Source organism: Phalacrocorax aristotelis, chromosome 1 (genome assembly GCF_949628215.1).
Source record: "Phalacrocorax aristotelis chromosome 1, bGulAri2.1, whole genome shotgun sequence".
NCBI classification, from domain to species: domain Eukaryota; kingdom Metazoa; phylum Chordata; class Aves; order Suliformes; family Phalacrocoracidae; genus Phalacrocorax; species Phalacrocorax aristotelis.
Window position 1 is genome coordinate 167854948 of NC_134276.1, and position 23599 is coordinate 167878546.

At 40.5% G+C, this 23599-nt stretch overlaps 1 protein-coding gene across 1 annotated transcript; it reads right to left on the reverse strand.

The window, feature by feature from the left end:
• Nucleotides 1-4914: 4914 nt before the first annotated feature.
• Nucleotides 4915-23031, reverse strand: METAP2 (methionyl aminopeptidase 2). Its single transcript, XM_075080581.1, has 11 exons — nucleotides 22581-23031; nucleotides 21668-21769; nucleotides 17665-17730; nucleotides 17244-17346; nucleotides 12534-12695; nucleotides 10606-10787; nucleotides 10427-10521; nucleotides 10245-10341; nucleotides 9632-9735; nucleotides 6956-7071; nucleotides 4915-5705 (listed from the first exon to the last, which is right to left on the reverse strand). The coding sequence occupies exons 1-11, from the start codon at nucleotides 22759-22761 to the stop codon at nucleotides 5453-5455; spliced, it is 1461 nt and encodes a 486-aa protein (XP_074936682.1). The 5' UTR covers nucleotides 22762-23031; the 3' UTR covers nucleotides 4915-5452.
• Nucleotides 23032-23599: the final 568 nt, after the last annotated feature.

A 23599-nucleotide genomic window follows, 5' to 3' on the forward strand; every position in this document is an offset into this window, starting at 1 on the left:
TCCTGCCCAGGCGCAGGATGTGGCTCTTCCCGTTGCTGAGCTGCACGAGGTTTGTGTTGGCCTATTTCCCCGGCCTGTCCCGCTCCCTCTGGATGGCAGTGCCCCCAGCTGGTCTATCAGCCACTCCTCCCCGAATTGCATCATCTGCAAACTTGCTGAGAGCGCACTCTGGCACATCGTGGAGGTGAAATTAGCTCATTCTTAAACTAAAAATTAATAGCATTTTCCAGTCCCAGGTGGTAATAGATAGGTGCGTCCAGAGAGCATGCAGTGGGATTATGTGTCTTCACTTTTAGCTAGTGGTAAATAAGGTTTCCATACAGCTCTCTCCAATTTAAGGGATTAAGAGATTTGGCCATATAGAGAAAAAAAAAGTTAACTTCAGAAAGTGGGGAAGCAGACATCTAAAGCTCAAAAATAACCACGCAAAAGGCTTACTCTTCCTCTTAACTGCTGACTATTCTACATGATTTTGTTGGTTTTTTTTTAAGTACTGTAGCCGTGCAAAATGAGAGAAATCAGCATTGGTATAAAGGCAAAGCTAAAAATTTACGACTTTTAACCTTCGTTACAAGCGTTGGCTGGCTGCTATGACAAAAAACCCACAAAAATCCTGAAAGAGTCACAGCACAGTTCTCTATTTTTTCATTTACATTAAAAGTATTCAAACATTTCTATTTGTAAAAACAGTACTGCCTCCTGAATCCACGTAGAAAAAAACCATACAATTGAAAAAATTCATATAAAAATAACGTCTTCTTTCAAAGCACGCTATGCTGTTCTCAAGTTACACAGTCTTTATCTCTAAACACACCTTCATAAAACCATTTGGCAGAAACAGTGTTTTGTGAATGGACTTAAGAAAATATACTGCCCTCCTATGTTTGTGGACAGCCGATTGATGTTCCACAGAATGCCGACCAGCAGCAAGTTGGAAGTGCAAAATCCTGGCAAATGATTAACTATAAAAAGCCTAAGTCTCTCCTTCCTGTAAGAAAAATATTTCAAAGAAATAGGCTTTGGCAAAGTTCCTCTACCTCCAAACACCACCTGTAAAAATCAAACGAACAAATTCCACTCATGTTTACACCTCGCATCATGAAGTTTCCATGGTACCATCCTGCTCTGGCTTTGTACTTTTATGAAATATTATTTTGATTTACTGAAGGTACCATGACACAATGAAGTTGGAAGGTGCAACAGCAGTTTTCTCACTGTAACAGCAACTTTATCTCCCTCCCTAACAGATGCCCTATTTCACGGGATTACAGAATGGTTTGTGTTGGAAGGGACCTTAAACATTATCTAGTTCCACGCCCCCTGCCAGGGCAGGGACACCTTTCACTAGACCAGGTTGCTCAGAGCCCCATCCAGCCTGGCCTTGAACGCTTTCAAGGATGGGGCACCCAGAATTTCTTTGGGAAATCCATTCCAGTGCCTCGCCACCCTCATCATGAAGAATTTCTTCCTTATACCTAATCTAAATCTACCCTCTTTCAGTTTAAAGCCATTACCCCTTCTCCTGTCACTACGTGCCCTTGTAAAAGGTCCCTCTCCAGCTTTCTTGTAGCCCCCCCCTCCAGGTACTGGAAGGCTGCAATAAGGTCTCCCCACAGCCTTGCCTTCTCCAGGCTGAACAACCCCAACTCTCTCAGCCTGTCTTCAGCCTCCTCTTTGAAAAGTTAGTTATACTCGCACTTGAAACGCCTGCTCCCTTGCAAGCCAGGCTGCAGTGCAGCAGCTTCCACAAAGCTAGTGCTGGAACTGCTTTGCTATTTCACAAGTTAGTCTGTCGTAGACAAGAATGTCCCTAGGGACGTACCTTGCAGTTGCTACTTAGCACCAAGTTTATTTCCATTTTTAGTAAAATCTACCACTAAAAAGGGAAAACCCTGATCTTCCCAGTACAGTAGTATTTTTAAAGCCAAAACATGAAGTGCAAAACTCCAAGGAAAGCTACCATCAACATGCAAGACGACACTTTTAAACAGGAGACCTGACACTTTGAATACTACTACCTCTGATTCAAGTAAAAGCAGTAAAATCTATCCTTCATAAGGAAAGTCCCTCTAGTTTTAAGATCGTTTATTTTCTATAAAGTACCCATGCTGCAGAAGCTTTGAGAAACAAAAGACAAGCAACCCCATCCCTCCATGCAAGACTTCCACCCGTTACAGCTGTGTTTGTACCCACCAGCCCAGTTTTCCCCTCCCACGCTATAAAAGGCCTTCGACGGGGGCCTCCTGCGCCGAGCAGCCCCGTGCCCGGCTCCGGCCAAGGCGCACGCTGCGCGGGGGGGAAGTGCACGGCAGCTCTGGTGCTCGCTGCAGGCACTTGCTTCCTTGGCAACTCTTAACGCAACAGAGCTTTTTGGTTTGGTACAAAGCCAAGTTCGTGTTGCTTATGCAAGCTGCAGTCAGAAGGTTCCACCTCACTCTGCTGCTTTCGAACAGGCGGAGGGGACAGGCTCTATTTCAACAACCTGGGAAAGACTCAGGAAGGGACAGTGCCCGCTGCCCCCCACAAGTGCACGCGCTGCAGTGGGGTGCTGCTAATGCAGTTAAACACAAGACAATAACTTCGCTATTTTACAGTCAGAAAACTGGTATGAGGCTCCGTGAAATTAACGGAACAATTAGGTTGAAAAACTTACTCGAGCAGGTGTTCAAAAAGCAGGAGGGCGGTGGGATGGGAGGAAAAACAACCCAACCCACATCTGAGAGAAGCACGTTGTTTGAGTCTAAAATTAGTCTCCTGGTTAGGAAAAGCTTAGGCCATCCCTTCATCAAAAGGACAGATCATATGAGGTCAAACTACTCATTCTCTAATGACGCCTGTGTCTCACAAGGTCTGCATGAAGGAAAAACCCTGCAAAGTAGGTTCAGAACTCTCTGCCACCTCTAATGAATGCGCTTTATAAAAACTATTACCATTTATTGTGCTGCATGTACTCACGAAACAAGATGATCCCCATCTTCTGGGTATTTGGGGAAGGCAGACTTCAATATCTGGCTCAAAAGTCTCTGATAAATTTTTGATTTTGTCAAGTGACAAGACAGCACGGCCCAGTGATCAGACAGCACAGCCAGGACTTTATAACTATGTTTACAGCCACAGGAAAAGGCAGCCTAAAGGGCACGAAGGCAGTAGAGGAATGTTGTGTTTTTTTTGGTTAAATGCAAGGAGGAGGTGGAACTAGGGCTTGCCTTCTGTACTGACAGGTGTAAATGCAGGGCGGTCAGCAGCACAGGAAGCACGTACCCAGACAAACATGGTTAAATTTAATGGCAACAATTAATCATCATGTTCTGCAAGTGTTTTCTGAAGCCCTTCCTCTACAATTTGTTATGCATGACTATCAGCTTCCATATGTGAATTCACCAACAGCCAGTATGTTAAAAAAGTTAAAAGAATAGGCCATAGTCCAAAGTAGCTCTGCTAGTCCAGGTCTTCCTATTATGCTCAGGTAAGAGAAAAGTCAAAAGGGAGGAAAACAAATCATTGATCTGTAATACTCAGTGTTCTTGAAGTAATCATCAGCAAAGATTTAAAAAAAGCCTTGAGCTGGAAGAACCGCTTCAAACATCACTGAGCGCCTAACGGACTTTCTAGGGAAAAAAGCCTGGGATTAGTGCGTAAGAGGCTGAGAACCAAAGCAGATTTGTCTTGTTTCTAGCAGAGTTTGTAGTAACCAGGCTTGTTACCAAAACAGGATAAGTAAGCTGGAAACCATTAATTCTACTCTGTTCGTCACAGATTCTTTCAAGTGCCAGTTTTTACTCTGCAACGCACAAGCCCGTACAGCAGCTACTGCTTGTTTGGAAGCTGAGACACACAAGCCCACACAGCTGCATAAATTACTTAAAATTCATTGCTGGGATGCCAAGACTCCCAAACAGCAGCAACAGGAATACACATTTCAGTATCCTACTAAATCCACTTGTACAGCCAGTATGAAGTTTAAATAATACAAACAGGAAAAAATCCCCTTCCATGGTTATTATTTTTAAACTGTAGGCAGTATGTGACATTGCTCCCCTCCCTCTAAACTGCAGCTCGCATACCGGAGTTTTAAAGGACAAACTGCAGCTTTTACCTGAAGACAGAGGGGGAAAGAACTTGTATTTCTAATTTAATATGAACAACTCCACGAACAAACACACACTGTCACTGTAAAGGAGCGGGTTTAGTGTCTCTGTTTCCTGAGCAGTTTAAGGCACTGTTACCGATGTATTAAAGAACCTGTTGGTTCTGTTACCAGTAACTATGCAAAATTTTAATATGCGAGTCCTGAGGTAAATAGAGAGCGCTGGAAGGCATACGGCATCTAAGCCTGAAGAGCTGTGGGATTTAATTCACCTTTACAAACCAGATTCACCAGTCAGACGCACTGCAGTGGGAAGACTGATAATGACTTCTTACGTCAAGGAAACATCAAATACTCCAGACTAGTTTGCCTGCACAGAAGAACTTTCAACATTCCAAAATAAATCAACGTTTTCATTGTCCCCACAACTCGTCCAATCCAACGTGTACTTAAAGGAGACTGGGAATCATACGAAGCAATATTTTACTCCTGCAAAAGGGCATGCCAACAGCAAAGAATATGTAGGGACACACACCAACATCCACAGTTGACTCCAGCCCGAAGTTGTATGCTGCTGATAACAGCAACAGAGACCACAAAATGCGTTTGACGTGTTCCAAATGCAGCTAAAGTCTACGCTGAAGACTGGTGCTCTCAAAAACAAATACCACCACGCATCTCCACTCAAGTCACATTCTGTCCTGCAAAGAGTTCATGACTTCTTGCCCTGTATCCCAGCACTGACAAGACTATTTAAATAAGCACTAAAAGGCAAAGCTTCACATTAAGGGTAAGACAGGTCCAGTTTCAAGACAAGAAATGGCAAGTCAAGTTTGTAAAATATTTAATAGAGCGATTTCCCAGCAGACTCCTGACCAGAATCATAACCAGACTTCTAAAAAGTATATATATTTTTAGATCTGAAAATTTGTCTTTATTTTTTACAAAATGGATTCCAGGAAGTTTAAAAGGCAATATCATTGAGGACTTGGACGCAGAAATCCGGTGTAGTCATTCAAAGCATTCAAGTAGGAATATGGTAATATAAATATTTGAAAAGCATCTTTTCTCATAAATGTTCAGAACAAAATGTATAACTCATTCCAAACTAAAAATTGAGCTTTATAGCACGTATTTCCCTGAACAGAAAAAATAAGTAACTTTTGAAGTATTTCTAAAGGCCTGAAAGCTTTTTCCTTGGTTAGTTACATTAGAAGACTTGCCTTTGATTAAATTCCTTCCTTTCCAAATATGGAAAGTATTACATCAGTCCACTGTTAAAACAGACAATATGTTGCAAATTAATTCTGGTGTAGTATGTTCCAACAAAGCCTAGAGCATAAAGGTGCTGAGGTGGCTTTGAGTTTAGTAGTCATCTCCTCTGCTGACAACCTCCTTGCACGTTGGGCGCAACAGTATAGTATGCTCGAACTGTGCTGTGTACGAGCCTTTAATGTCGCATAAGGGAGGATACGGATCCACTATACCCAAGTCGCACAGGTTCTTCAATGCCATTAGGTATTTACTCTCTCCCAGGCGATCTAGCCATCTGCGGCAGAATGCAAGAGTACCAAAGTTTTCATTGATAACATTTAGCAAGTGTTTCGCTCTTGGAAGCCTGTAGGAAACAGAAGAACATGTTTGAGAAGAAAGAGGTATCACCAGCAAGCATTCACTACAGAAATAAACACACCAGTTAAGAAAAAGGTTAGATTTCAAGGTAGTTTAAGACATCTTGGGATGTCTTTCCACATCAACCAGGCGTTCTGTTCACAAAATAGAGCGCGCTCTCCTTCTGCAAAAAGGTATCCTTCAAAACAAACCTGAATGCTGCCAGACACACTGGCCACCCATTTCAAACAGGGAAAGTTAGGCTGTGAATGTGTCTGTATCTAACTATGCAAGCAAACCTAAACACAGTAAAAAGAATCATCCTCTTAAATAATAAAGGATGATTCATTTTATAAATAAAAACTGGTATTCTCCTGATACAAATTGGTTCTTAATCTGAACTAATTTAAGCGTAAACTCGTTGGCTTAAAACTCTGAAATTTTACTTCTGAAGTCAAATGCTTGGTAAGCTTTTTATTCATCCTTCTGACAATATATAAGCAAAAAATTAGATTTATAGATCTGCTAAGAAATAAACTTCTTTCCAAACATAAGCAGTTCCTTTCTAACCCCTAGGCTAATTTTCCACCCCCTCGCCTTTTTCATATTACTAGATTGTTCTATGGAGACAAAATAGAACTATCTGGAAAAGCACGTCTGCCTGCTTTCGTAACAGCCTTCACTTCAGAAAATACATTGCACCCCTAGAAATGCCAAAATGCAATCCCAGTGAAAACTGAAAATTAATAAGCTATTTCATTTTATAGCGATACGCTGATACAAGAACTTAAAACCCACAAAACATGCATACAAAACAGATGACATGATGACTTGATTTATTCTGGGAACAGCACTAAGACAAAGATTGTGGCACACAAACATAACACAGATGTTGACCTAAAAAAAAAGTTATGCATTTAATATATAAATATACAAACATAATCTGTATATTATTAATTTTACAAAGTTAATTATGACAGGAAGATTGTTAAAAACAATCTACATTTCTGAAGACATAATTATGTATTTTTCTCCATTCCCAGATTCTTTGGGAATAATTCCATATTGTTCCAGATTTACAATCGGAGCATATTTCGTAATAAGAACATTGCTAACACCATCCTTTAAGTCCTCTGACAGCCTGTTTAATTAGTGAAGAACCTGCACTGCATCAAAATTTGATCCTTAGAAGGGTGGTAGTTCTAGCACAACATACCAACAAAAAAACCAACAACAATGACAGCAACATCATCCAACCTTATTGGCACATGCCCAACATCAAAGTTCTTCATATAATGAGAACACTCCATATCATCATGAACAACACCTTTTCCTGTGCTACCGAAGGTTTCTATCGCATATACTTCACCTTCCTAGGAACAGAAAAAAAGAAAGGGAATACGTTGCAATATGAAAATAAGTGACATTGGGCCATTCAGATATAACAATCTCAGTATAACAACTTCTGAATACAATTAAATGCGAATAGATTCAATCACCAAATTGATGTACAGAAAAATTATATACAGAGATTTCACAGAGTAAAGTTACATCTCCAAGTCATCAGCTATTTATGTTAGTACCATTTTATTTGTTTCAAGCCATAAATGTCAGCACATTGGTAGTCACGATTTCTCAAAGTCACTGCACAGTTAAAACGTTGTCAAAGCACACGTGTAACATAGCTAAGAAACTACACTCTGCTGCAAAACATTTGCTAACTGGAAGTAATTCTCCTTTGCTATTCAGAGAGAAGTCCTAGGAAGTGTATAGTTTACACATAGCAAATAGATGTTGATTACAGAGACTTACTGCACTGAAGAACTGTCTGCCCAATTTCTGCAAGAATTTTCTGGTAACAGCTGCTAGTATAAACCCTTAACCTGCTCATTTCCACTCCACAAGATGAATTTCTTCAAGAAATGAAGGTGACATACATCTGCAAGGGCATTATCAAAATTCTAGCCAAGAACATACTGAAATGCCATTATATAAACTAATTTCTGCAAGTGCATTCACATATCCTTAATGGTAGGACTGTGAAAGCGACTTAATGAGATAGGGCATCAAACATTAACAGACACCGGGAGCTGGGTTTTTCAGTTTATTAAGCTACTTTGAAAGCCATAACCCAACAATAAGAAGCCATATGCAAAGCAGGAACACAGGCTTCATATTCAAGACAAACTCTTAAAGATGTCCCTGAATATTCAACTGTTTTCATAAAAACAAACAAACAAAAAAAACACCACATAGAACCACAAAAACCCACACACAATTAAAAAAAAAATTACTTTACACCCACTTTTTCAGACTAAAATCGTCAGAGGCTGTATTTCTCTCCATCACAAAAACCTCCTTGGATTGCAGTTTGATACTGTGATTAGTACAGTACAGTAAGACCTTGGCTATGCTCCACATTCTTCATTGGCAAAACTCACTGTCTTTAACGATGTAGGATTGTGTCCTAAGTAACCTCCAGAAGCTGAAGAAATTAAAAAACATCTCCTCCCCAGTGTCTGGATATTCAATTAAAACAACCTCAGAGCTCTGAAATCTTTAAGTAAGATTTGCTTAAAGAACCCAGAAGTTTTATACTAGCAATATACTGATGATGGATGATATACAAGACCTAACCATTCACTAACCTAAAACAAGAAGGGCACACAGCCTTTTTCTCCCTTCTTCTCCATTTCCATTTCTTCCTTTTCCTCTTTAATCCCTTTGCACACTCCTATAGATAACGTGATACTAAAACTTTGTCTTTTTGCTCACATCGTTAACAAGGTGATCAACAATTACGATACAAGTTTTGGGTGATGAGAGCGAGCCTGCCTCAAAAAACAATCCTGTCCAGACCACACCTGTCCCCTCTTCAGCTCTTACAAGTCTTATTTACATTGATAGGCTTACTAGTGATCCTTGCTGATCAGTGATCAGGCTTAGAATGAAATGAAAAGCTTCTTATCTCATTACCAATCTTTTAAATGAGCCTTCTTATCTTGTTAGAACACAAGCTTACATCAAAATGGGGGCTAAATCTCAGGTTACATACTTTAATACTGCCCTTCCCATTGGTATGGTTTGCCACATCATGTACAGCAATTTCTTTTCCCCTGCTCCAAACACTACTCAAACAGCATCTTTCACCTAGCTTCTCCCATTAACTAGGAATACGCTTAATTGTTTTGTATCTGCAAAATAAAACTGCACTGGAAGCTTTTCAATAAAGATATCATATCTAACTGTACTTGCAAAAAGTCACCCGAAGCTATAACACTACAAAAATAGTTCTCAAGAATTACCCGAGCACGAGAAGACTGTTAGTATTTTTAATTACAGAATGAACAAACAAGGCAAGTGGGAATGACTGGCAAGTCCAAAGACCTTTCAGGAAAACTCTGGTCCCTCAAGTTCACCTCCAAATTTGAATTCCTGTCCTTTTCCCTGCTCCTAAGTGCGACATTCCTAAGTGCATTGTTCCAACAGTGTTTTTAAGTAACATATAAACACTGAGACATAAATGTGCAAGAGTTTCTGTAAGCATCGCTAAGGCCATTCAGATATCAAGGGGTTGTTTTGCTGTTTGGTGGTGGTGGGATTGGGGATTTTTGTTTAGTGTTTGGGTGTTTGGTTTTTGTTTGTTTGTTTGTGTGTTGTTTTGTTTTTTTGAATAGCAGGGTTCAATAGACTTCAATTTCAGAAAGTGTCAGCTACCAGAACACTCCAGGACTAAACGAAGCAGCCACTGAGATGAAACAAGAGTGATCACTCCTTTATGGGAACACTACAAAGTACAGCAAAAAAAATCCTTCCTCTGCTGCTATTATCCACCAGCATCACACATACTACACATTAGGACTGCACAGGAAATATTATTCTTGCAGTGACAGCCATGGAAACTTAACAGAAAGATTTAAGAGCTCCATTTACCTCCATTCTTGTGGCTTCTCCTCCTTTCACAATGGGTACCGTTTTTCCAGCATGTATCCTATACGGCCCAATCGAGTGTCCATTCAAATTGCGAATTGGTTTCACTTTTGAAGAAAACATTAATATTACAGGCAATTTCCTAACATGCTAAACCCTTTAGAACAGCTTGGTTTGTTAGCTCATACCAAAAGTACGATAGTGACTCATCCTAGTTCAGAGGAACTAAACTATCCACACATCTTGTGGTACAAATTCCAGTCAAGACACGAGTTAGTTTTGTACGCTGTTATCAAAACTTCATTATTAGACTAGCAATTCCAAGAGTAACAGAAGTTATTAATAAAAGCCAAACAGCAGGTATCAAATAATTTGTGTATTTCAAAACAGTTGTTTAGCCTTCATCTTATCTGTTAAAGATACAATACTTGGAAGGATAAGCCAAGAACTTTCCTCCAGAAGAACGGCAAGCCAGCCAGAAACATGTAGTTATGCAAGTCACTCATACAATACGTCTAGTACAGACAGCTTTTCAATATAATACAAAATAAATCAATATTTGTACAAATATATATGTTCTAAGAGCAACTATCCTTATATAAAGGAAAGAACTTGCCTTGGTATGTTTTGCCATCAATTTCAACCTCATAAGACTCCATAACTTCTTGTATGGCCTCCCCCACATCACAGAGACGTACATCTATTCCAGCACACTGGAAATAAAGTGCAAATATAAATGGAAAATAATGCAAAGTTTACTGTAAAAGACTTGCTCAGTGACTTACTTAATGACCATACCTTTATTCCAGTATTTGTGGCATCCTTTACAGCTTGTAATAGCCTGTCATATTTTGGATTGAATGTGACTGTAAAAGCACAGTCAATAATACGACCTGAAATCAGCAGAAGTTAATTAGCTTCATGGTCTTTGCAATGAGGAATGTTCTCAAAGTTTTAATTCATAAATGAAAACTAACCACTAATATGTGTCCCAAAATCTATTTTGCAAATATCATCGTACTGCAGGACTGTTGGATCTCCAGCATTGGGAGTGTAGTGGGCGGCACAATTATTCAGAGAGCACCCAGTAGGAAATGCAAGACCTGCATTTAAACCATTTTCCTTTATCAGCTTACGTGAGCAGTCTTCTAATTTTTCACTAAAAGGCAGAGAGGAGGGAGAAGAAAAAAGAACACAACAGTTGTCATTAATATTTCTTATGATGACTTAAAACAAAGCAATGCAAGAACCAAACCTCAGAACAATACTGAAGCAAATGTTTCAATTTAAAATCTTAAACTACTTGTATGCTAACTGGAAAGAGACCCTAGACTGGAAAACTTAAGTACAACATCACAATCTTCAGTTCTTGGTGTTGTTTGTTCTAACCTTTTTTGGGCAAAATTGAGCACTTCATTTGTGTTTTTTACTCTAAATTTAAAATATCCATCCATTCCAAACTACATTTTTAACCTGTTGTTCCTTCCAGAGGTCACACAACTAAAGCTAGACAAATTAAGTGAATTTTTAACAATTACTGGGATGGGGGGGGGGGGGGGGGGGGGGGAAGGAAAAAAAAAGCAGTATTATAGTCCTCTCATTTATTTAAAAAAATATCTATTTAAAGAAGGATAATAGTATTTTTTTAACTTTAAGTGATAACTGTGATAAAATAAAACCTGGAGACTAGCATTTGTTCTTTGTTTTTGCCTACTCTCAAGCTGTTAGCTACCAGAAAGCTACAGATACACGTCCACCAGTGTATACTCCTATAGTAGCAGTGAATGAAGTACTGCAGCTCACATCAGTGCACCACAGCCTGATTTTATTTAAGCAAGCTATTCACTCAGAGCAATCTGGAAAAAGAAGAAAGCTTACTTTAATAGGCAAGTCCCCATAGCCTGAGGTACTTCAGGAAGAAAAAGTCATGTTTTCAGAAAATCATTGCTTATAACAGTCAAACTGTATAATGCAATGTGACAGATTTGTTTCAGCCAGACTAGATTATTAAGGCACCTGTCTGTCTTTCACTTTCCCTGACAGTATAGTATTTCTTTCAGTTATCCCTGCACAGTTACCTTGGGGATCAGCTCTCATTAGCTTTCTTACTATCCTACTCTTGTCAGCACAGTCCTCAGTCATACCAGGCTGAAAGCACCTGATTTTGGAAACTAAACTGTCCTGGATCAGTGCAGTACTTGGACAGTAGACATTCACTCTAGATAAACTGAAGGACAGAAAAAGGAATAGTTGGAAGAGTCAGGAGAATCAGTCCAGGCTAATTATTTCTTTAAACTTTACCTTAATCAAACTACTGTTTATCTTAAGAAATAACTGAGCAAATGGATTATCAGCTGAGAACACCACAAAGAAACACTGTGTTTCTCCAGAAAGATCAGTCAGTAAAGACTAAATACAGACAAAAATCTTCCTGCCCTGGACTGAGCACACAGCCATGCTGTTTTCATGCCTCTTCCCCCACTCCCAGCCTCAGACCGCACCTGTATCGCTCAGCCATGTAGCACTGCACTGACAACTCTGGCAAAAGCCAGGATGTTTACTACCGCTATTGCTGCTTCTTTCAGCACTGCCTGCAGAACTTAGGTGCAAGAGTAGCCAGGGCACAGAACACTAAAATCAAGCATGTGCTCAAAATAACTGAAAGCTTAGTTTGAAATTCAGTATGATCCCAGGCCCTGTAAAGCTGGATAAGCTAAGAATATGTTATAGGAGGAAACTTAAAAGGAAATAACTGTGGATAGTGGCTGCATACTTCAAACAGAAATCTCCCCCAACATTCATGACACAGTCAATTAAGCACACAAAATTGAGACTAAAGCCCTCCCCCTCTGGAGAAAGAAGAAAAGTCCATAGCAGAGGTCTTTGAGAAGATCTGTGTCCTCACCAGATTTCTATCATTGTCATTCCAGGTTTTATCCAGCTCATAACATATTTCCTCACTTGTCTGTGTGCCTCTGCAGCTTCCCGAAAATCATTCCAGATTTCCTCACTGGCTTGGTCTAGTGCTTTCTTTTCTTCACTAGTTGTTCTCCAAGCAGCAGTTCGCCTTCAAAATAAAGCAAGCCTGTTATGAAAAGTTACTATAATCACAGCAGTCACTGCAACTTCTATCTAAAGCCTGCAAAGCATTGATTAACCAGTCAGGCCTAGATTCCCCTCTGCAGCAGAAAACATCCTGATTTATAAAATTTTCGGAATAAAGGAAGCCTATAGAAATCTACCTGCACCACAGACTGGCACCTGTGAAAGGTAGTAACATTTACAGCAAAAAAAAAAATTATGTATACATAGAAATTTAACTCAGACCATGAACAATATTATTCCCTTTACATTTTCAAAAGCCTTCCTTCCCAAAGCCTCCCAAAAGCCCAGAGAAGCAGTGTCCTTGGAGGATGCACAATACTTTTCAAAAAGACAGAACAGGCGTATAGAATTCATATCAGTGCCTGCAATTCCACCTTGAGTTTAGCAGGGCAACATGCTCTGCTCACGCAAAAAGTTTATTTTTTTGCACAATCTTACTCATTATGACAGTGCTGCTCTTGTACAGAGGAGAATCTCAGCACTGTGGTGTAGCTGCTTGGCCCAGAAACCGCTACTGACACAGACACAATAAGCTCCTCCAAAATTTAAAGAGCTTGCAGTTCTAGTATTACTGTCGCTCATCCTCAGAATATTCAGTTAGTAACACCTAACACAGTGCATAGTAACTGTGACATATGCCAGGAAGTTACTTTCTAAGTTTGCTGGATGGTCAATTAACTTTTGTTCCAGAAGAATACCGCTCTTTATGGCTCTTTGGTAGGTTCATAGAACAAATACAAGAATAGTTTTCCATACAAGACCAAACATGACTGATTTTGAATATATTTCTTTATTATGCAAGAAACCATACAACTAAGGTTCCAAGAAAGCAAATAAAGAAAAAAGGAATTTAAGCACTCCAGCAACTGTCAGAACTTAAAGACTACTCTTCTGACAACAAAGTAGAGATACCCTTCAAATGGTGAAGCTGGACTCCTGTAATGATGCGAAAATCCTAGTGACAGCTCAAATAGCTCTGTACATGCCATGCAAGACAAATACTACTACAAACAATATATAACTGGGCATCCTGGTAGGTTGGTCATAAAAGAAAAGGGGTAACAAACAAGATGGAACGAAGATGCTGAACTATGCCACAAAGTTTCTGAATTTAGAAATTTTTACCTTTATGCAGGTGAGCTCATTTCTAAGTAAACAACTGAATATGCAGAGTTAAAGCATTACTTTCTGAAATCCAAAAGGGTGGCTCCTTACCTGATTCAGACACATGTAACTTGGCTCCACTCTAAGAGTTTCCTTCACAGCCAAGAAACAGGTATGAGTGAGCCAAGAGACTATGCCCTGCATGCTGTGTTTTGAACTGAGTATACAGTGTTAAGAGGCCTCCAATTCTAAAGGGGAGTTGAAAAGATAAAGGATAACAGGCTATTCCATAAGATTTTTCTCAGGATTACCAGAGGATCCAAATATTTTGAGACACTTTTGTTTGTTTCCCTTGAGCTTCCTGCACCTTTCCAGATGAAGTAACAGTGCAAAAGGAGAAATGCCATGCTTACGTTTCTGAGCAGTTTTCTCGCTCCAGTAGCAAGCACCACGTACACTACTCTTCAAATTTGCCTTAACACCGGTAAATTCCACCAAAAAAAAAAAAAAAAGCAACAGGCTGCAACACCCAAGCCTCCTTACTGCACTTGGAAATAGGACTACTGCCAGCATAGTAGCCACAGCACAAGATGGAAAAGGTGTACTGCAGAAAAACAGTGGTGAGAGGGACTCAAGAATCCTTTCAGACTGGTCTGGATTCCAGCGGGGAACACCCTCTGGTAGCAAGAGCTGCTGTCAGAGTCTGGGCAGCTGCTCTGCCATCAGTCACTGACTTAAGTGCAAAATCCAGCAAACTGCAAGGAAGCTGTCCTCACTCTATCCCACTGTATTTCAGCATATAGTCACTCCATGCAAGACAACTGGGGGACAAAGTAGCCTCTACATTAAAAATACTGTATCAGACCCAAAGCATTTTGCTGCAAAAGCTGCACCGCTGCCACCTGGGAGCTCAGGAAAGGAGGCGACAAGAAATCCCACTTGGGATTCTTCAGGACATGTGAAACGCTTCAGGACATGTGAAAAATCAACTGATCAGATAAAGGTCTCACATCAAACATCAAGTTAGCTAGCTAGCTACATGAGCTAGCAAGCTTTCCCGAGGACATTTGCCTAATGTGCTGGCTACCACATAAATGAGTTTAAGAAGTTCACCTCTTGCTCCAAGCCATTTGTTCTCATCTTTTCACTCCAGTTCAGAGCCCCAGTTTTCACAAGCACAAATCTTTACAGGATTGTGCTGTAAACTAGTTTTAGTGATAAAAAATAAGAATTCCAGAAAATAACTCCCCCACATTATTTTAACCCAGATAAGAGCACGGGCAGAAGCAAGCAGGCAGTGACAAGAATTCCTTAATCCCACTTTCACAAAATCAGTTTATCATGAAATATTGGTTATAGCTTTTCCGCCCTCCCTGTCACATCATTTCAAATTCAGGTGTCTTCAACAAAAAACGCAAGCCTTCAAATAGAACTAAATACCTGAGATATAAAAATATCAAAGATGTTAGTCTGTTGTCTACATACGAACTGATTCTCTGCAATTTTTTTCCTCTGAAAATTGAACGACACCCACACTTCTAGTTCAACTTCCCACACAAAATACAGAATTCTAGGTTGAGAGGTAACTTTAGAAAGTGTGTGACATCAAGAGTTAGGATTAGAAGTGCAACTCTAAAAAAAAATCTAAAGACAGAACCCTACCAACCTCAGCATGAATAAAAGCAGCAGCAGAAAAATGCTTTGACAAAATATAAAATTAAATTACTATTCATAATAGGAAATGGCCTAGCATTCATGTCAGCTACTAATTTAGGTAGCTACTTAAGTTAGCAAGCACTAAAGTAGCATCATACGAGTTAAATATTTAGATTAGGAACAAAACTAAGCATTTATTTGCTTAAGCAAATTATATAAAGAAACTATTTCAGGTTCCTTAAGAAGTGTATATCCTTCTTCCGTAGCAGAACATTCTTGGTACAGCAAAGACACCACACTTAACTCCTGTTAGAAAAGGTGATTTGTTGTTGTTGTTTTGTGAGGGCTTTTTTCCCTTTCAAATGAATAGCAGTGAACCAAGAGTAAAACATTTAATCCTCAATAGCTGGATACGTAACAGAAGTGTAAAAATAGCGTGTCATTTATTAATAAACTGCAAACATTCTTAAGATATTTATAATCGAAATTCCTGGATTGCTTAAATCATGTCCCTCTGAACGTGGCATATGAATATACAGACAAGCACTTAACTCTTAAGCCTGAAAGAATCACTCCTGGATCAGCTACCCTCTGAAAGTCCTTCATTAGCATGCTAATATTGTGCATACAAACAAGGCAGTCATTTACAAATAAATATGAGCACACCTTGTGATCAAATAGAAGTAATTAAAAAAGACGAAAAGGCTTCCTCAAAATCAAATTTTAATCTCATAAAAATGAAACCATATTATGTGAATATCTGAACACAATTTAGAGGATGTACTAGACCCTTTAACTATGTTGCTTACACTCTATGAGAAACAGGCATTGACTTTAAACAACCAATAAATGTTTCAAAGAAACTTAATTCTGAAAAGGTCACTGAAAACTAAACAATGCTTTCAGAAATATAAATATTTATCTACTTCCCCCCCCTTTGGTTTTCAGAGTTTTGATTCAAAATTTCCTGGGAAGTTTTCAGTAACACTTGGTCTTTTCATTAAGATTTTCATGCAATTCAAGCGAATTCCGTGCCCCATGCTCCCCTCAACCCCCCAGTAAAACATGACCTTCAACAACACTTCATGAGGGAAAAAAATCAGGGAACTCAGTCAAGCTGATATATCCCAGCCCCTAACAAAGCATAAGGAAATAGCACCCTATGAAAACAGGAAGATGCACATCTCTGTCCCAGTAAACCACTACAAGCTGTTGCTTGTTTAGCGAAATTGCATGTTATTCCCATGTCACTATGAATTACAAATTAGTTTAGTTTACGATAACTATATATTCACACAAAGAGAATCGAAGTGCAGAATATACCACTTAGGCTTTTAATTTAAACTGTCTCATACTCTGAGATTGACATGTCTCTACCAAAAAATAAACAAACTGCTGTATAACACTGTCTCATCTCCATAAGTTTTAAACCTTCACTCAGTTCTAATTCAGATCATACCTTTCTTACAAGCTGCCTACTGAAATCCTGTTGGTCCCCTGGGTCTCAAGGTCCCCTGCCTCATGGCAATTCTGCTCATACAGGCTACAGCTTAATTAAAATGGTAGGGAAAGAGTAACATTTTTGGCCTGAAAACTTCTATTCATTAAGTTTTTAGATGATCCAGGTAAAAAAAAAGGGGGGGAGGGAAGTACACTACAACTCACTTTGTCCATTTAGTTGTACATCAACAGTTTCGCAATTCAGCACATCCAGATGACAGCATTTATTTTTCAAGCTTAGAACACTCACCCATCTTGTGTTGGTGGGTATTCACATTCTTCTCCCTTCGGGAATATGTTGCTGGGAAATAGATCACATATTGGAATAGAAGGTGGATCTGTCTGGACTTTAGCTGTTGAATATAATTTAAGAAAGTTTTACATAACGTACGCGGGAAATACTAAGTATCTTATTTCAACCATAAAAGTGAAATGGCACAAGTTATTTGGGCTTCTACCAAGACAACATCATATCATGATGCCCTCATAAGACTTTACTTGGCCAATGCTTGAGGTCCCATTCAGGGATACCAGAAAGATGAAAACACAGCCAGAGTGGGCCTACAAACCCAAACTGCACCCCAAAATGTGTTTCCGCTGCCAAGAACAGCACTTACACATGCTTATACCAAATATTCATTGCAGTCTATATTTTTGAGCTTGATACCTACGTCCTTTCTTCTTTTTCTTCTTCTTCTTCTTTTTCCCTGTTGCTCCATCTCCTTCACCCTCTCCATCTACAGGAAACAAAGTGCTCAGGTGAACATAAATAACCTTAAAGAACCAAAGAATTTTGAATGAGGCACAGAACCATCTGCATTATCTGGAAACACTTCCTTCACAGCAGAATTTAATGGATTAAAAGACAGCTAGAAGCTGCCACCAAACTGATATCCTGAAGAAAATGGAATTTTTTGCTAAGCCATAACAATGAACTATGTCAGCCTGGCAAAACAGAATTTGAAGGCCAGAGTCGGGAACTGAGAGATAAAGAAGCACTTGTTTTACAAGTATATCCTTGAGGACAGCAGAGAGACAGATCAAAGCAAACATCCTGCCTCAGAAGCTGCTGAGAACAGGGTGATAAAGTGTATAGTCAAAAAGAACAACTAATTGGGATGTTGATAAGAACTAAAACAAAGTGCCCATTAGGGGAACTATCCCCATAATACTAAAAATCAGACCCCATAGGCCAGGAACCACCCTCCCTCTAGAAAGCCCCTTACTCCCTGAGCATGCGTGGTAAATTAAAATGTGAGCTGGACCTTAACATCGAAGCTAGAAAGAAATTAACCAATTAATAGCCAAGGCATGTGAGTATTAGCTATGACTGACACATTTACCTGTATAAATGCCTTGTAGCTTCTCGGTGCAGTATGCTAGCTTTGTGGGTTACCAACTAGCACCAATCTTTGCACAAAAATGACTTGAATAAAATACTTCCGCTCTATGTGTAGTTTGGTGTTTTGCGCACCAGGCGAACAAACCTACTTTTCAGGATAACAAAACCATTAGCACTTTCAGTCCCTAGACCACACACAGACCTCAGAAAATACTTTCTAAAGTTGATGACTTAAAGATATAATCAAACAGAGAAAAAAAAGCAGCTCAAGGAAAGAGTTTTCAGAAAGTCCTACTTCAAATTCCTCTATTTTCAATTCACCCAAAAAGATGCCTGGGGTTGGGGGAGGGCATGAGAGAAAACTGTATTAGACATGACAGCTAGCAAAAAGTTAGGAACTACTGCTTCAAACCCATCTTTTGATGCTTCAGCTAAAGGAACTTAATGCACCTGGAAAAATAAAAAACCCAAACAAGCAAAGATGACAGCACTAAGGTCAGGATGAGTTTAATCTGGAGATAACAGGGAAAGTCACAACCAGCACTGAGCAAAAACCACTGCGTGTGGGATGTATCAGTGAAGTGGGAGGTTTTCAGAGAGCAACGTAAGCACCAAGAATCAGCCACACCGTGTTACAGTCAAATTTGGGAGTTAACAATAACCCCATGGATTTCACGTTTGGCTACATCTAATGCTTAGTTACTTCATACGCTATGAATTATTTATCTAATGTGATACCATCTAACTAAGCCTTCTGGACCTAACCACAAGTTCATATAAAAATGGATAAGTACTAGTCATCTACATTTAGAACATTTATTTATGTCTAAAGCAAAAGTAAAAGGGAATGAACTTTCAGAATCAAGTCAAAGCACTGCCATTTTGAATGCATTTATAAAGAAACTTGTTTTTAAATAAATGAGCAAATACAAACGAAAACACCGACCAGTTGTTCCAGTCACCAGATTTCAAGCCTCTCATGATGGTCAGTGTCACATGCATTTTTATGCCATAGTGACTGCTGTAATCCGGCAGCTGGGGCAGGTTTCAGCAGTGTGTCATCCCCGTCCCTCCCCAGCTCATTCTGGCATGAAGTATCTTACTTTAGATTTTTGTAAAAAAACTGCAAGTATAACTTGTACTACTAGTGTAACTACATTGCAGTTCAGCTTACCAGACTCTCCATTAACTCAGATTTCATAGGCAGCCAAAAATCCTTAACAGCACATATCAATTTCTTTAAAATGTGGTAACTTTGCCACATTTCTCTTGACCTTGAGCTGTGCTCAAACCATTCATCAAGAAATAAATTAAATGTGACTCCAGTTCATTCACCAAGTCATTTTTTGATCTTTTATTTATTTAGTAAAATGCTAGGCCTAAATCACAAAAAAAGTACAGCATTTTTTAAGTGTTGTCGCTGTTGCTATCTGCTTATTGTGTCTTTTTCATACATCACTGCACGTGAATCTGCCAACTGCAAGCCAAACTAACCGGGCCTACGCTTTCACGTCCTTGAAGACTGCTGCAGACTAACTGTGCTGCCAGAAACATAACTACTGCAGCTGACCAATACCCTGTTTGTCTTCTGGTGATTTAGCTGGTAACGAAAAATATTTTCACCAGATAAGCAATTTAAGTTCTTTGCAAAACTGAAGCCCAACCTTATGCCATTTTTGTATAGCTGTTTAATAACTTAGCCTAATATAATGGAAAAATGTTATCTATCAGCCTGTTTTAACACTGCAATGGAAATCTGAAAAGCACTTCCTAATCTCTCCCAGATTTCAAAATGTATACAGTTTCGTTTCTGAGGTCACTCAGTTATGGGCTTATCAAGGTAAAAAAAAAGGGGGCGTGTGTGTTGGTATTTTATTAGTTTTAATTTAATGCAGCACCATGTCTTAAGCAACACCTCTGAAATGACACAATTAAGACATCAAGTTGTGAGAACCAGTACAAGCAAGAACACACAGTTGCCCTCAAAAAAAAAAAAGTTAGAGCAATTTTTTTTTCTACAAAAATATTGTTTTTCGAAAACCACCTCAAGACTAATATGTGGAAAAAAGGAAGATTATTTCAGTGACAGCACCACTTCATATTTTTTATACTTTCTAATATTGTAATACTAATTGCTAATACTGTAAAAAGCATAAAAGAACACAGGGCTTGATCTATGGCTAACAATGTTATTTCTCCTGAGATGGAACTATAACTATTCTAATAATTTTCAATGATATTTTTTCACTGTGTAAAGTTTTCACTACCCTCCCTTCTCAGTATTTTTTTATTTCAATTGCAACAATGGCAAAGCACATATTGTATTAATTTTCTTTTAACTCCATAACCTGAAATACACCATAAACCAAATAATCCATCAGAATATATTTCTACAGAAAGTAATTGCATAAAACTGGATGCTATATATAGATTTAAAATGTTCCAAGGTCAATTTGTTTGTAATTTTATATATCTCAGCACACTAATTTCTTTTTTAAACTTCTATACCTAGTTTATTGAATTTAATTCTGGAACGATGAATTCCAGCGATAGTCAACTAAGAAGATTCCAAAGCACAACAGCAAGAACCATTTCAGGGTGCTGAGCCAACTTTAAATGCTAATTCACAAGAAGGAAACTAAGTTTCTAACTTAAGAAATATGTTTTCTTAAATGTCCATTTCTATTGGGAACTCACAAAAACAAAGCAAAGACAGCATTTTCACCTGATATGCCTACAGAAAAGATGCACCCAGCCTGGATTTGCATACCAGACACTTCCAAGGCACTTGCTTAGAACATCAGCTGCATAGCACAAGCAACACACAAGGTGTATGCCTTGCTTGTGTATTAATCTCCCGCCAGTTCAGTTTTAATGAAAAATTAGGATTACAGATGAACAGGTTTAAAGTTATTGGTGAAGACACTAAAACCTTCTATTAATTAAAATGCTCCCTTAATATTTTGTCTGTATTTTTGTTCTAAGCCAAGAATAAGAGACATAATTTGGAACATAAATTTATACTGACCACGGTAATGCAAGTGAGAATGATTTATAGCTTACCCTATCTTAAACTAAAGATTTCCCTGCACCAATGAGATCCTTGAAAACAAGCTTTAACAGTTATTCCTGTTATTTTTTATATATATATCTACACACAATTCTTGCCAAAAAAGCAGAAAGTATAGATAGCTGCATCTCAGCTCTCCCAAGCAAAAAACCAACAACCAACCTCAAAAAATCCAAAAGTCATCTGTAAAGGTCTGTTAAAATGGGAGTCCAGGAAGAAGTTGAAACTGGAAACGTGAAGAGAAAAGGTAAGTTACACTTGCCTTCATCATCATCGTCTTTTTCTTTCTCCTCCAGTGCTTGTTTATCCAATTGCTTTGCTACATCGTCAAGAGCACCTTCCATTTCTTTATCTGTTTCTTGTCCTGTTTGTAAAGTTAAAGTGTGACTTACAGAAAAAGAATAGCTCCACATTGGTAAACAACAGCCCCCAAAACTTTATAGAAATAGCACGCGGTACTCATCCCACAGATACCAGCGCATGCACTGCTTTTTTATTTTAAAGCAGACCCAATGTGTTAAGATTGTAGAGCACTACAGTGACAGGTACTGTTATTGAAACTTGAGTATAAAGGTAGCATTATCCAGACGCTTCTGATTACTTTTTTTTTCCCCTGCCAGGGTAACTAATTCGTCTTGCCATAGCAGCAACCTGGTCTTGTGAGATAATATGGGCATAAAGCAGATAATTATAAACGCACTGCGTGATCATCACTGAGTGCCAGCCTGCTAAAACAACCCCAAACCGTAGTTACTTTACACTATTTGCCCAGACTTGCTCGGGCTCTCTCGGAGAGCCTGGGAGGGGTACAGAGACTCCATCATGCGGGATGACTTTTACAGCAGCAGCCTTGCGCCTCTCCCCCCTCGGGGCACGGGAGGGGATGGTGAGGGAAAGGGTGGCCTCTCCTGCGCGCACCGGCGTGGAGAGGCCTTCCCTCGCCCCGGCTCCCCCGGCGCCCAGCAGCACCCTGCGGTACTAGGAGTACCCGCCAGCTCCCCCTCGCCGAGGGGATCCCCGGCCCACGCAGCCGCCGCCGGCCGGAACAGCGGCCCCGGCGGCGCCCCACGCCCCACCCGCGCCCCTCGTTTCAGCTCCCCTCAGCCCCCCTTAGCCGCCCCGCCGGCTCCGGCCTGTCACCGGAGGCTCCCGGCGCTGCGCGGCGCGGCCCATACCCGCGGGGCCCGCTTTGCCCTTCTTCTTCTTCTTGCGCTTCTTCTTGGCACCGTCCTCCGCGCCCAGCCCCGCCGCGCCGCCCTCCGCGCCGTCCTTGTCCTCAGGCTCCAGCGGCAGCTCGCCGTTAAGGTGCTTCTCCGCCTCGGCGGCAGCGCTGCCCGCCTGCCCCACGCCCGCCATGTCGCCGCGGCCGCGCCGCCTCCCTCCCACTCACGGTGCGGGCGGGCGAGGAGAGCGGCGGGGCCGGGTCTCCGCTCTATGGTGAGCGCGGGGCACGTTGGGAGCCTGGAGGACTCGGCAAGGGGCGGAGGAAGAGCGCGGGAAGGCCTTCCTTCCTCCCTCCCTCCGTCTCTCCCGCGCTGTGTGTGAGGCTACGGGGGACACTGATGGCGGTGACCGGCCGCGGCGGCTCTCCCGCCGTCTCTCCCGGGCCCGGCCGCCAGTGTGACCGTGCTCTCGAGGCGCCGCGGCCCGGCAGCCGCGCTGTCCCCCGCAGCCTGCTGCCGGCGCCATCCGCGTCAGCCTCTGCCCCGTCACCTCCTGCTTCCCTTCTGTAATACCCAACGACACGCAGGGCAGTGTCCAGATGACATTTTACCTGTGTATTTTTCAGGGGGAGCCTGTGCCCTTGAGTTTGAAAGGCCCTGTTTGGCCTCCTGCATTTGCCAACGGGCTGGAATTGGAGGAAACCAAACGGCTTGGGTGACACAAACCCCTTCCACATAACTGGGGTACAGTTTGGAGAGGGTCAGTGGGACAAGATGACAAGCCAATAGGCGTCGCAAAGGAAGGTTCCTGAAATGCAGGCTGAGGGCCAACAGCAGAGACTCTCTTCATCAGCAAGTATTGTCCTGAGGAAATAGAATAAGAAATGGAAAATCTTGCTCAAACAAAGCACTCCTTTCCCAGTTGGAAGAGCTGCTGTGAAAGGTTTTATAGTGTTTAGGATTGTTAAGATTTTACAACTTGGGAACACCGAACAAATTAACTAAGTCATGTGAGAGGTAACTTGTACAGA